Source organism: Leptonychotes weddellii, chromosome 4 (genome assembly GCF_054177405.1).
Source record: "Leptonychotes weddellii isolate Sample4059 chromosome 4, ASM5417740v2, whole genome shotgun sequence".
Classification (NCBI taxonomy): Eukaryota; Metazoa; Chordata; class Mammalia; order Carnivora; family Phocidae; genus Leptonychotes; species Leptonychotes weddellii.
Genome location: NC_138372.1, coordinates 112,481,558 through 112,496,435, shown reverse-complemented (window position 1 = coordinate 112,496,435; position 14,878 = coordinate 112,481,558). Strand labels below are relative to the sequence as shown.

At 34.9% G+C, this 14,878-nt stretch overlaps 1 protein-coding gene across 3 annotated transcripts in view; it reads left to right on the top strand.

Annotated features, from left to right (window-relative positions):
• ARFGEF1 (ARF guanine nucleotide exchange factor 1) overlaps window positions 1-14,878 on the top strand; it is a 144,837-nt gene that overhangs the window by 54,183 nt on the left and 75,776 nt on the right. For 2 of the 3 annotated variants that reach the window (XM_081816075.1, XM_081816076.1), the window contains exons 6-7: window positions 1,561-1,837; window positions 5,430-5,540. In XM_081816075.1, the coding sequence (XP_081672201.1) occupies window positions 1,561-1,837; window positions 5,430-5,540 (388 nt within the window). Of the gene's footprint in view, window positions 1-1,560; window positions 1,838-5,429; window positions 5,541-6,070; window positions 6,415-14,878 lie in introns of those variants that run through there. The other variant, XM_081816077.1, reaches the window with a different exon arrangement.

The following is a 14,878-nucleotide window of genomic DNA, read 5'->3' as shown; positions in this document are numbered from 1 at the left end:
GATCCAATCCAGGATCTGACTTTGTACTTAATATGAATTTAGTAGAGGATAGGGATGATGCTAAATACCTGAAGCACACAGGACAGCTGACAGTCCCTCTCCACAACAAAGAATAATCCTGATCTAAAATGTCAGTAGCACTGATGTTGAGAAACCCTAGTCTAGAAAGTACGGAGGTTTATAGAAAATGTTTAAAGGTTTATTTTCATGCAATAACATTTATAAAAGGATATTTCTAGAGTTTCTTTAACTCTGGAATAAATAGAACTAGAATTCAACACCATGCTTTTCTATAATTTCAAAGCATGTGCTTGCTCCTCTAAACCATAGTGCAGATCTGTTGAAGTTTAGGCTGAGGGTGGGAATGCATTCCAAGTCATAGGTTCTTCACTGCTAATTTGGAAATTGACTTTCTCATGAATGGGCTAAAGTATTGGTCTGAAAATTCTCTTCTGATGCCATCTGTGCATGTAGTCATGCCCATCAGTTTCCTTATCTGTAAAATACGAGATTTAGACCATGCGTATTATAAGGTTCCCTACATTTTGAGCATTAAAATATTTTAATTTATATTTATTTTATAAATTCATATAATTAGTTCTGGTATTTCCACATAAACTGGACTATTACTAAGGAATATGAAATGTTCATTTTTGGCACAGTGAAGTATTTACCTTTATGGAAATTAATTCTGTGAGAGTCATTCTTATTAGGCCATGAGGACCAGAAGAGATGTGTCTAAAAGCAGTAAAATGCTGAAAAATGAAATCCTGTGATTCTGATCATCACTGTTTTAGCATCTTACAAGTAAGCCAGTTTTATAGGTGGTATTGTATGTATAATAATGACTGGTCTCCTAAAATAAAACTCAACATTTGTTGATACCATTTTTCATCCTTATTAAGATGACTGATTGAGCAGAGACATTTAAGAACTCATTGCTATTTTATTTATTAAATGCAATTTTATTATTTTTTTGATTAAAAAGACATTTGACAACATGACATAAGAACATGTTATACTGAAAATCCCTCCCACTCTTGTTTCTAATTTGGTCATTTCCTAACCTCCACTCTCTAGAGGTAACTATTATTATTAACTACTTTCTTGTGTATCTACATTTTGTCTATGTATGTATGGGTAAAAATGAGCATGTGTTTTATTTCCGCATCCACTTTTTCCCCTCCCTTAGTGAAACTTCTATTTGATTTTTGGAAAATCCACTATTGGCAATAATACAGTTATTATTCTGAGGCTATTAGAATTTAGTTTTTAAATTTTGTTTTGTTTAGGTTATACATTTACATGATTCAAACACCAAAAATAGTGAAGAGAAGATATATGCTGAAAGACTTCCATCTCTGTTCTTACGTACATCCTTCTAAGAAGTAACCACTGTTACTTGTTTTTGTGTGTTTTTAGTATATTTTATGTGCTTTGCTTCTGATGGATAAAGTGTCACCTTATATATAAAGGATTTATAGTTCAGTGTAACATTATCCCTCCAAATTTTAAACAACTCATTTTACTAATATTGGAAATTATTTTATTTCTTTCCAGTTGCAAGAAGCCAAACAAATGGAAAAAGAAAGGCATCGGCAGCATCATCATCTGTTGCAGTCTCCAGTAAGCCATCATGAGCCTGAATCACCTCAACTTAGATATTTGCCACCTCAAACTGTTGATCACATGTCCCAGGAACATGAAGGGGACCTTGATTCCCATACAAATGATGTGGATAAAAGCCTTCAGGATGACACAGAACCTGAAAATGGATCTGATATTTCCAGTGCAGAAAATGAACAGACTGAAGCTGATCAGGCAACTGCAGCTGAAAGTAATCTTTTTGGGAGGGGGCTGTGGGGCATGTGTGTGTGTTAAGGGAAGAGTGTAGGCATGCGTATTTGGGAAAGAAATGTGGAAAGGGTAATATGACTTAATGTATATCAGACACATGGTAATGTGGATTTTTCCATCCTATATGGTGAAGTTATTGACTTCAACATAAAAGACACCTATTAACAATACTGTGCATTTGTTAGCATCTCATGAGTAGTATGATTTACAGACTTGTTTTGGAGGAGATATATGTTACTAAACGGGGTCATAAATGTCTGTTAGTGTGTTTTATAAGAACTTGAGTTTTCTTCTTAAAATTAGTTTCACAGCAAACAAAAGACCTAAGGTTTTCTGGAATATGAAAGTTTTAGGGCATCAAAATGTTATTGGTTTGGAAAAATATTATGGTCTATAAAGTACTGAAATTAAATATAAAAAGAAATCTTTTGAGTAACCAACCACCTGACATACAAAAATATTTTTATATCCTGATGTGTAGTAATCACTAAAATTGAGATGTTCTCTGATAGTATTTTTCTAAGTAAATTTATTTATAAGAAAAGAGTGGGGCGCCTGGGTGGCTCAGTCGATTAAACATCTGATTCTTGGTTTTGGCTCTCTGGTTGTGATCTCAGGTTCATGAGATCAAGCCCCGAGTCGAGTTGGGTTCCGGGCTTCTCGCGCAGCATGGAGTCTGCTTGAGACTTTCCCCCTCTGTCTCCCTCCCCCTCTGCTCCTCTTCCCGCTCTTTTTTTTTTTTTTTTAAAGATTTTATTTATTTATTTGAGAGAGAGAGAGAATGAGAGAGAGCACATGAGAGGGGGGAGGGTCATAGGGAGAAGCAGACTCCCTGCCGAGCAGGGAGCCCGATGCGGGACTCGATCCCAGGACTCCAGGATCATGACCTGAGCCGAAGGCAGTCGCTTAACCAACTGAGCCACCCAGGGGCCCTCCTCTTCCCACTCTTGTGTGCTCATGCTCTCTCTCTCTCAAATAAATAAATAAAATCTTCTTTGAAAAGGGTTACAAGATAACAAAAATTACATTTATTTATTTTACGAATTTATTTTTCTAAAAATAATCACATGAAGTCATTTTTTTCCCCCAAAACATTATTTTGAGCTTTAGCTATTCTAGGGAATTTGGTTGTTCCCTTTGTTCCTTCTTAGGTTGGTGTCAAAAAATGACGGAAATTCTCTTGCCTATTCACTGTATTTGTGTGGAAGTCGGATGGTTAGGGCTTAGTAACAGATTATCCGAATTCTAGATTTTTCTTTGAGAAAAGACTTCTGTAATATATTTTCAGCTCTTGAGTTTTTTTTTAACCACATCTTTTTTTTTTATGACAGTAGTGGCATGATTGGATGCCTTTTCACTATTTTTCATAGTGCTTTACTATTTATTTTAAAAGGGATAATTTTGATAAATCCAACCATTCACAGTACTCAAGCTAATAAGAAATCTGTACTGTTTATATGATTTACATTTTTCTAGTCTGTCCTTGCCAGAATTTCACCTACTTTTACTGTGAGTTTATAAAAGAGCTGATTGAAAGGGCTAATCCCTAATAAAGCTGAGACCTTGTTTATTCCTTCATTTCTTCATGGATTTGGTAAACATTTATTTAGCATACTGTGTCCTGGGTACTCTGTGGGACTTGGAGATAAAAACATTGTTCTTAGGGTACTCATGGTCTGCCTGGATGGTCAGGTGTATAAATGATGTATAATGGGATAAATATTCTGAAAGTGGCATGCACAAGATAATTCTGCTGAGGAGGGTTAGGCAATACCTTTGTAGAGAAAGCAATGATGATTTAGTTGAATGTTGTTGGATAGGAGTTGGAATTGGCTAGCTAGGAAATTTTCTGACAGAAGAAACATGGGCTGAGACCCAAGGAATGGAAGCATCTACTGTGTATGAGTCACCTTATAGGATACAGAATTATAAATAAAGCATAATTCACTGTGGCATAGTAATGATTATTTTGGCCCTGTAGGTGTTTTCTCCCAACAGCTGATAAAAATGAAAATTCTACCTGAGAAGCATTGGTTAAGAGTGCTCTGGAGTTAGATTATCTGCTTTGAATCACATCTTTATCACTAATTAGTTATATGACTTTGGACATAATGGTTAACTTCTAATGATTTCCTATGTGTAATAAATATTACTGTAATCTATTTCTGTTAGATAATTTGTGTGAGAATTGACTCTTGATTCAGTAGTTATTTTATACACATATTAGTGACTGTGTGTATTTAGTTTTGTTGAAACTAACTTTCAGACTCTAGATATCTAATTTTAGCCAACTAGAGCACAGAAATACAAAGCTTAGGGGCACCTGGCTGGCTCAGTCAGTGGAGTGTGTGACTCTTGATATTGGGGTTGTGAGTTCAAGCCCCCACGTTGGGTGTAGAGATTACTTAAAAAATAAAACCTTAAAAAAATGCAAAGCTTAAGGCTGGTGGAAAAATTATCTTGTCCAAGTATTTACATATTTTTACTCCACTAAAAATTTAAGTGTTATTATATTTGAATTTTTTATAAAGTAAGTTTACTGATTTGGTGTGCTCATTTATCAAATTTCCTCTTGTGGCATTCAGTATTTTATAGAATGTAGCAAACATAGATTAGTAGCAGTGAACAATAGGGAGGACAGGCTTTTGGAAGCCAGAATCGTAAGTAGTGGTCCTTTAGTGTAGTGTGAGCGGGGATGGGCTTGTTAGCACTATCAACTAATATGCTGTCTGATGCCATTTGAGTAGGGTCCTGGATCCCAAAGCATCCCAAAGTGCTAATTGAGCCTTCCTGAGATATTTGCAGCATTTCAAAAAATCTGATGGAAATCCTATTTTTATCTGCAAGCTAACTCTGGAATGTCACGTTTTATCAGTTTATCTTAGGTTATTCAGAAGTACTGATGGGCTTTTCAATCTGTTTTTGATTGTTAAATTGGGGGATGAATTCTTTTTTACTTATTAAATTTAGTTTTACATTGGATATGTAGATTCTCTGGGGGGAAGAAATAGTAAAGAAGGGATGGAAAGCATTGGTGGACTCCCAGATAGCCCTATGTCTCTTCTTCAAGGACTTCAAAAATATTAAGGCACAACAATGAGCTTGTTATTATTGATGAACTGAATTAATCAATGTAGGCTCTAATTACATTTAATATATACTTAGAAGAGTGTCAGATGTGTTAGATATGTTTCATTCAAAATACTGTAACATCAAAAACTAATGATGTAATGTATGGTGATTAACATAACATAATAAAATTAAAAAAAAAACCAAAATACTTTAAAATGTTTGGCTCCTAAAGGAATAATCTAGAAAATTTACTTACGTTGAATCATCATTTAATAGTTTGTCAGGTAAATCATTTTTTAAATTGACTTGAATTTATAAAATATTTTAAATATGGTTTAGTTATGAATTTTGAAGGTTTAACTTGTAATCTCTTCTAGTTTCATGTATCTATTATATTTTCTTTTATTCTTAGTTTTTAAGGAAAGTTTTTAAATTTTAAATGTTTAGTAAGGTTTCCAAAAAATTAAAATAATGCTTTCTTGGATTTTTCTTTCTTAAAGCGTTATCTAAAAATGACATATTATATGATGGAGAAAACCATGACTGTGAGGAAAAGCCACAAGACATTGTACAGAGCATTGTAGAAGAAATGGTGAACATCGTTGTTGGAGGTAGTGTATTTCACTCAAAATTAGTTTTTTCTGTCTTTGATATTTCATCCTACTATGGAGGTTATTTATATAATGTGTGGAGCAAAAATACAAGCTTTCTCAGCTTAGCGTGCGTGTATAGAAAAAAATATTTAAACATCTTTAATTATAGAAGAGTTACTCCCTTTTTTCTCCAGGTTCAGTTATAATCTTTTATAAAAACCCATTATTCCCCTACCGCATTAAAAAAAAGTTGATGCCATTTCATGTTTTTGTTTTTGTGTTTGGTGGCAGAGATATATTCTTTATCCTCCTAAATGTTGTAAACTTTATAAACTAGAAAATAATTGAAATTGATTTGGTTTTGAGTATGCATATCATTTTTGGAAAAATCATGCTTTCTTATGCCTTTATTATCACAACCAATATATAGTTGATATAGGGCCAGTTCCTATCTTATGGATTGTATTATAAAGATGTCTTAAAGTTTGTTAGGAATTTAACTCATATTTTCATAAATAATATTATTTATAGAGAGGATTAGATTTGAGACCAATCCACTGAGGCTTATTTAATTCATGGTATCTTGCACAGGACTAAGATAGTACCTTGTTACATATACTTCTAGATGTATGATTAAATGTACAGTATGGCTTTTGAATGAGAATAATACTGTTCCAGCAATACCTAACTCCCACTTATAACATCATTTCTAAGAATATATTTTCTCCTTTAATGCAACACTAGAATCAGGCATTCATCTGATTGCCTTCTCGTTTTTTCATCTTTTCATTCAGCAAATACTAAGGAAATGCGTACAGTTGTGTGGCACTGTAGGAGGATACAAAAGTTAATCCAAGATAGACCATGCTCTGGAAGAAGGGGGTTCTGGAAAGTATGTATGTAAGACTAATACAAGGTATAAAGTGATAAGTGCCATTACAAAGAAACAGCTAACATCCTATTAAAATTCAGGAAAAAAGTGATTATTTCCAGCTAAAATGATCCAGAAGGGCTTCATGTAGGAGATGACACTTGAACTTAGACTATATGGATTCACACAGGTATGGGGAGTGGTATTTGATGTATTGGAAGCTCTGTTGGCTCAAGTCTAGAGGAGAGGACTTTAGCCAAACTACCCACCTGGGAATTGACAGGTCATGGTTTGGCTGAAGTATAAAGTATGTGATGTCATATAATAGACACTAAGGTTAAAGAAATCTTGAACAAACTTACTAATTAAAGGTTTAAGATTTTAGACTTTATTCCATCATAAAATGAGTTACCATTAAGGATCTTTAAACTAAGAGATGGAATGATTAGAATTCTGTTTTAAGAAACTAAGTAGGGAAGTAGAAAGTACAGTAGGAGACCAGTGCAGTAATGGAATCCTCAATAGGACAGAAACAGTGGAAATGGAGAGGGAAACGTGAATGAGAAGTGAGATAATGAATGTTAAATCAAGAAGACTTTGCAACTGATTAAATACATAGGTGAGAAAGAGAAATTATAAGGTTTGTCGGAGATCCCCAAGAATACCCCAGGGTTTTGTGATTCACTAGAAGGACTGACAGGATTCATCATATAGTTAACGCTCACCACTAAAATTTTTACCATGTAAAGGTACAGTACAAAATCATCAAAGAGAAAAGGCATATGAGGCAACATCTAGAGGAAATCAGGTGCACACTTCAGGAATCCTGTCCTAGTGAAGTCACACAGGAGGTTCTTAATTCCTCCACATCAGATTGTGAGTGTTGGCTACCAGGGCAGCTCATTAGACTCAGTGCCCAAAGTTATGTCTGCTCCCTTTACTTACATGTAACCTAATTTCAGATTTCCAGAAGGAAAGCTGGTTTTCAGCATAAACCACATTATTTGTGCAAATGGTTTAGGCACAGTGAGCCACTCTTACTAGTTCTGGGAATAGTGGGAACCCTCCCAAAATGTAAGTTCCTCGGTGCCAGCCAAAGGCCAGCCTTGAAAGCAGGCCTTTCTAAGGATAGGCAGTCTCAGGCCTTGCTGTGTTAACTCCTCTCTGCATGGGTGGTCTGCCAGTTTCTCAGCCTAAATGGATAGGTGGATGCTCTAGAACTGGTAGAATTAAATCATGTTGGAGGAGAAGTTGGCTTGGGGAAAAAAGTACTAATTTTTATTTTGACATACTAAATGTGACCTTTTAGTGTACCATCCATGTGGGAATTTTATGAATTACATAATAGAAATATAGAAATCTGCCCTAAGATATCAAGGCACGTGCTATAGATGGGAGTCATTCTGTTAAAATTAATAGTTGAAGCCATAAAATCATTGAATAAGAAAGTATAGAGACTAAAGAAGAGGCCATGATCTTGGGGAGTATGAATTTAAAAATAAACCAAAAAAGCCCTGTAAACTTATAATCAGGGAAGAAAGAGCATTATGTGTCCATGCATTTTTTTAAAAGTTTAATAATATATACGAAGGGATGGCAAATTATATTCCATGAACCACATTTGGCCCATTGTCTATTTTTGTAAATAATGTTTTCTCGGAACACATACTCGTTTGTTTATGTTTTGCCTATAGTGGCTGTCTTTGCACTACAAAAGTAGAGTTGAGTAGTTGGAACAGACCATATGGCCTGCAAAGCCTAAAATGTTTACTAACCGGCCCTTTGCAAAAAAAAACTTTACCAGTCTCGAATACATATCAATTCGAGTGTGAAGTGAAATTTCTCTCATTTTTCTGCAACTTTTTACTCAGAGCATTTTCATACCTAGAGAAAAGTCCAAAGAAAGTCCAAAGAACAGTACAGTGAACACCTGTATGCCCCTTTCTCTAGATTCACTAGTTGTTAAGAATTTTGGTACATGTTTTATGTATCTTTAAATGGATGTACACACACACATACATGTATGTAAATATGTGAGTTTTGCTCATCTTTGCTGAGCCTTTTAAAAATTGGTTATATATATCTTGATACTTTACTCCTAAATACTTCAGCATATATCTTCTAAGAATAAGGGCATTCTCATACATAACCATCATTCATTTTCACACCTAAGAAAATTAACACTATTTCAAGAATATCTAATCTAATACTACATTTTAAAATGTTCCCAAATTTCCAAAATGTCTCTCTTATATCCTTTTTTTTTTTTTTCCTTTTCTTTTTTAAGTATGGGATCTGAGTACACTTGCTGCATTTGATTCTGTCTCTTTGGTCTTGTTAGTTTAGAACAAGTTCTCTTGCCTCTTCCCCCATCTTTCATAACATTTACCTTTTTTTAAAGAGTATGATATTGTCCTGTAGAATGTTATACATTTTGAGTTGATATGACAGTTTCCTGATTTAGATTAAATGTATTTGGCAAGAATACTGCATAGGTAATGTTGGTGCTTCTTATTACATCATGTTATGTTAACTGGTGCATAACAACAAGTTACCCCTGTTAGTGATAATGTTTGATCACTTGGTTAAGAGGATGACCACCAGGTGTCTTCATTGTAAGGGAGCATTTTTCCCTTTATAACTATAGTTGACCGACCCTTCAACGAATGACATGGATTGGAACTACATGGATCCACTACATGTGGATTTTTTCCCCCCATAAATACAGTCCTGTGAAGGTATTTTCTCTTTTTAAATAATTTTTCTTAGGATTTTTTTCTTTAGTTTACTTGACTGTAAAAATACAGTATATAATACATGTAACATACAAAATATGTCTTAAACAACTGTTTATGTAACGCTTCTGGGCAGCAGTAGTCAAGTTTTGGGAGAGTCAGAAGTTACACGGCTTTTCAACTACATGAGGGGTCGGCACCCCTAAGCCCCGTGTTGTTCAAGGGTCAACTGAAATATGAAATAAGTAATCTGAAAGTGATACTTCGAGATCATAGAAGGATCCATCCACTTAGTGGTTTTAGCATCCATTGATGATCCTTGACTTAGATACTGCATTGGTTACAAAATAGTGATTTCATAATTCTAACATTAATTGACACTTTTCTATGAAGAAGAGCTCTTCCTCTTTAAAAAAAAATAATACTGTGAGCTCATGGGTTCTTTTGTTATTCATTGTATTATAATCATTTACTATTTTTCTTTTTTTTTTCCTTTGTTCCCGATCTAGCCAGTAGGAATCCAGCTCCTGTGTCTTTCTGATGTGATTCCATTATCTTTGAGCATTTCTTTGTTTCCTGAACAGCAAGATGTTTTAAGTTAAATGTTCAACTATCGCTTGCCCCAGCCCTGGAATCTGTTACTTCTTTAAGGAGTTTTTGTTCTTTTTAGTGGACAATTGTATCTAGAAACTAGGTGTACTCATGTCATGGTGTCATTACTTCTTAGCCTTTCCAGTGTACTGAGACAGGCAGATCTACAGTCACAAGTTCATATTGATAGTTCCAGGTCACATCCAGTGCCACTAGGTTTCTCTTCATCTTCTTACATTTCATATTTGTATCTCCCTTTTCCCACAGTAAAAACCCAAATTCTCAGCAACAACTTACTAATTTAAAGTTCAAAATGTTTTTATATGTGTGTATTTAGAATATATCCTACTAAGGATGAATAACAGCTACACTATTTACAACTATTTTATTGATTTAATTTTATTTATTTGAAGATCACTTGCATGAATCAACGTCAAAATTATATGAAACATATACTCAGAATTCTTCCATGCAGTCCTTCCTTTGCTGACCTACCTGAGATAGGTAGCCACCTTCATTAGCTTTTAGTTTATCCTGTGTGTATTTCCCCCAGACTGACAAGCAGGTACTTAACATTATTTCTCTTTCTTTTTGGCAAAACACTGTGTATCTTCTCTTTTTTTTTTTTTTGGTCTCCCTTTTTTTCACCTAATATATACTATAAATATTCTTATTTCCGTTGATAGAAATTTTCCTTATTTTTTCTCTTGGCTCTCTGCATAATACTCTATTATGTGGCTATATCATAGTTGACTCAACCAGTCCCTTACTGACAGGAAATTTAGTTGTTTCCAGTGCTTTGCTATTACAGGTAATGCTGCAGTGAATAGCCTTGTACATCTGTATTGTTTCATATTTGTGGGGATTTATCTTGAGGAAAGATTCATAGAAGTGAGATTACTGGGTCAAGTGGTAAATGAATATGAAGATTAATTAGCTATTGCTGAATTTCCCTTCATAGGTATTGTACCGTTATGCACTCTTTTTTGGGGGGGGGGGTACAGTTTTGCACTCTTACCAGCAATGTGTAAGAGTGCCTTTTTCTCCATAACTGCCAGTGGAATTTAAAGTTTTGAATTTTTGCCAACCTGTTAGGTGAGAAATGTATCTTAGTTTATTTTTTTTTAATTCTAGTATATTTAATGTTTAGTGTTGTATTAGTTTCAGGTGTACAATATGGTGATTCAACAATTCCATACATTACTCAGGGCTCATGATAAGTGTATTCTTAATCCCCTTTACCTAATTTCACCCATCCCCCTTCCTCTCTGGTAACTACCAGTTCTCTTTATTTAAATAGAGTCTGTTTTTTTGTCTGTCTTTTTTTTTTTCTTTGTTCATTTGTTTTGTTTCTTAAGTTCCACATATGAGTGAAATCAAATGGTATTTGTCTTTCTCTCACTGACTTACTTCACTTAGCATAATACCATCTAGATTCATCCCTGTTTTTGCAAATGGCACGACTTTATTCTTTTTTATGGCTAAGTAATATTCCATTGTGTATGTATACCTCATCTTCTTAGCTTGGTTTTAATTTGCCTTTCTCTATGAGTGAAATTAAATATCTTCTCAAACATAGGGGCCATTGTATTTCTTTTTTTAGTGAATCATCTATTCATGTCTTTTGTTCATTCTATCAGGTTTTAATCTTTGTTATTCTTGCTTTTTCCCTTAGGTTTTTTTTTTTTTTTGTATAGCATTCTTTTTTTTTTTTTTTAAAGATTTTATTTATTTATTTGAGAGAGAATGAGAGAGAGCACATGAGAGGGGGGAGGGTCAGAGGGAGAAGCAGACTCCCCGCCAAGCAGGGAGCCCGATGCGGGACTCGATCCAGGGACTCCAGGATCATGACCTGAGCCGAAGGCAATTGCTTAACCAACTGAGCCACCCAGGCGCCCTTGTATAGCATTCTTATTTAATTTGATGCTTATCAGTTTTGATGTATATGTAATTCATGACAAATACTGGCCTTTAGAATTTTTGGTTATTGATACCCTCATATTTTCATTTTTTTTCCTTCTCCGTTTTAACCTTTCTGTTGCACCATTTACATTTTCTTAAGCTTCAAAACCCAAAGTACTTACTTTTACTAAGCCATTTCATGAACATTTTCTTTCAAGATCTTTAATTTCTCCCATTATTCTTCTTGGTGATCACTGACTGGTTCTTCCACCTTTTGTTTTTGGGGGTTTGTTTGTTTGTTTACAAAATTACTGTGAGGTCTTCCTGTAAGGCCAACACTTCCTGCTGCTCAGAAAGAAACTACTTCTGCAAGGCTGCCGCTCGATGTGTAGAACAGGCAAGTAAGAGGCAGCAAATACTTCAAACCACATGTGCCTCAGATCCCCTTTGTTCATGTCACTTCAGTGTTTCTTAATAACCAGCTCTACTTTGTATTTCTTGAACTGTGAATCTTTCTGACTTAGTTTGAATTCTGAAAACATGCTCAGTGCCTTCTTCCCACAGCAAAAACCTCAACCTGCTCTATATTAACTTTTTTTAAAATAAATTCTAATTGAGTATTTATTTACTCCTGTAACCTACCTAGGCTCTCTCTGACTGCTGTGTATCAGCCAAATCAGAGAACCTGTGCTAGTAAATTCAACTCAATAACATAGATTCAATATCTACTATTTAAAAATATTTAATGCCAGACTGCATATTAGAGCTTCAACGACAATAAGACATCTTCCTGACTTTCAAGGGTCTAAAATCTAGTGAGGGAAAAAGTCACATTAATAGATAATGTCAATATTGTAAGCCCTGGAATAGAGGTGTGTTCAGGGTTCTCCTGGAATCCAGTAAGAAATTATTGGACCAATCTTGAAAGTGAAGGATATCTTTCTGAGAAAAATTCTTTCTTGGAAAAGTAAGCAAAGTAGGAAGATATGTCTAATAGCAGAAGCCCAGAGATAATGAAGAATGGATATGAGAAAAACTGTAAGTTTTACATTTTGTTTAATAAAAACTGTTGTATTATTTTTAATACTTGTTTCAAAATACTTTTTATCCTTCTGAATTTTAATCAAACTAAGATAGTGGATAAAATTACTGTATCAGCCGTTCCTGTTTAACAAAACACCCCAAAACTTGGGGTCTTAAAACAATGAACATTTATCAAATTCATAGTTCTGTTGGTTAGCTGTGTGGGTCTTCTGATCTGATCTGGGCCTGCTAGGCTGGGGCTTGATGGCCTAGGATGGCCTCACCCACATATCTATCTGCTGGTTGGCAGAGTGATTAGTTTGGTTACTGGAGGGATCAGATAGGGCTTCTTGTCTGAGCTTTCCTTAATCTCTGATTTCCAGGCTTCTTTATACAGTGGTTTTAAAGTCCAAAGAGCTGCAAGCCAGAGTAAAGCCCAAGTTACAAGCACTTTTCAAATCTTTGCCTGAGTCACATTTTTTTTTTTTTAAATGAACCATTAGGCAAAGCAAGTCATATTGCCAATTCCAGAGACAATTTATGGAGACAGAAACTCCACCTTTTTAAGGGAATAGTTGCAGTTCACTTAGCAAAAAGATCATTTATACAAGGATAGGAAAAATCTCTGGCCATCTTTACAATCTACCAGGACCCATGTAGGCTTTATAAAGTTTTATGATTTTCTTCTTTTTTCTTCCTTTATTGTATTACTTTCACCTTGAAAAGCACGTGCCAGTTTGCCTTGGAGCTGGTTATTAGTTATAAATTACAACAAGAAGGGACAGTCTTTTTGTTTGCTTTTATTACTACTAATTGAATACATTAACCTCCTCTCAGATTCCCTTTGTTCTTTCTACTTAGCCTTTTTTTAAAAACATTTTCTTATTTAAATTCAATTAATTAACATATATTACTGGTTTCAGAGGTACAGGCCTGTGATTCATCAGTCTTATATAACACCCAATGCTCATTACATCATGTGCCCTCCTTAATGTCCATCACCCAGTTAACCCCATCCCTCTACCCCTCGCCCCTCCAGCAACCTTCAGTTTGTTTCCTGTGATTAAGAGTCTCTTATGGTTTGTCTCCCTCTGGTTTTGTCTTGTTCTATTTTTTTCTCTCTTCCCCTATGATCCTCTGTTTTGTTCTTAAATTCCACATATCAGTGAGATCATATGATAATTGTCTTTCTCTGATTGACTTATTTTGCTTAGCATAATACCCTCTAATTCCATCCATGTCTTGCAAATGGCAGGATTTCATTTGTTTGATGGCTCAGTAATATTCCATTGTGTGTGTATGTGTGTGTACACACACACCACATCTTCTTTATCCATGCATCTGTCGATGGACATCTGGGCTCTTTCCATAGTTTGGCTATTGTGGACATTGCTGCTATAAACATTGGGGTGCAGGTCCCCTTTGGATCACTACATTTGTATCTTTGGGGTAAATACCCAGTAGTGCAATTGCTGGGTCATAGGGTAGCTCTATTTTCAACTTTTTGAGGAACCTCCATACTGTTTTCCAGAGTGTCTGCACCAGCTTGCATTCCCACCAACAGTGTAGGAGGGTCCCCCTTTCTCCGCATCCTCGCCAACATCTGTTGTCTCCTGACTTGTTCATTTTAGCCATTCTGACCGGTGTGAGGTGGTATCTCATTGAGGTTTTGATTTGGATTTCCCTAATGCCGAGCAATGTTGAGCATTTTTTCCTGTGTCTGTTGGCCATTTGTATGTCTTCTTTGGAGAAATGTCTGTTCATGTCTTCTGCCCATTTCTTGAGTGGATTATTTGTTCTTTGGGTGTTGAGTTTGGTAAGTGCTTTATAGATCTTGGATACTAGCCCTTTATCTAATACGTGATTTTTTTCCCTTAGTTTTTAAAAGTCCTTTTTATATTAGGGTTCTGTGATATATTTTACAAATATTTTCTCTCAGTTTATTATTCGCCCAAGTCTTTTAATTTTGATATGGTGTATTTTTGCTCTGCAAAATTTTTTTTAAAAAATACTGTTCATGAATGCCTGTATACATAAATCTAAATGGGAACATACTACACTTACTGTTTTATAATCTGCTCTTTCACATTCTGTAGTTCCCATTTTATGTCAGTTTCTAATTCATTACATAGATGGTCCATAATTTATTTAAATAATCTCCTATTAATGCTAACATTTAGATTATTTCCAAGTTTTTGCTTTTTTATAAACTCTGCTCTGAGGAGCATTCTTTT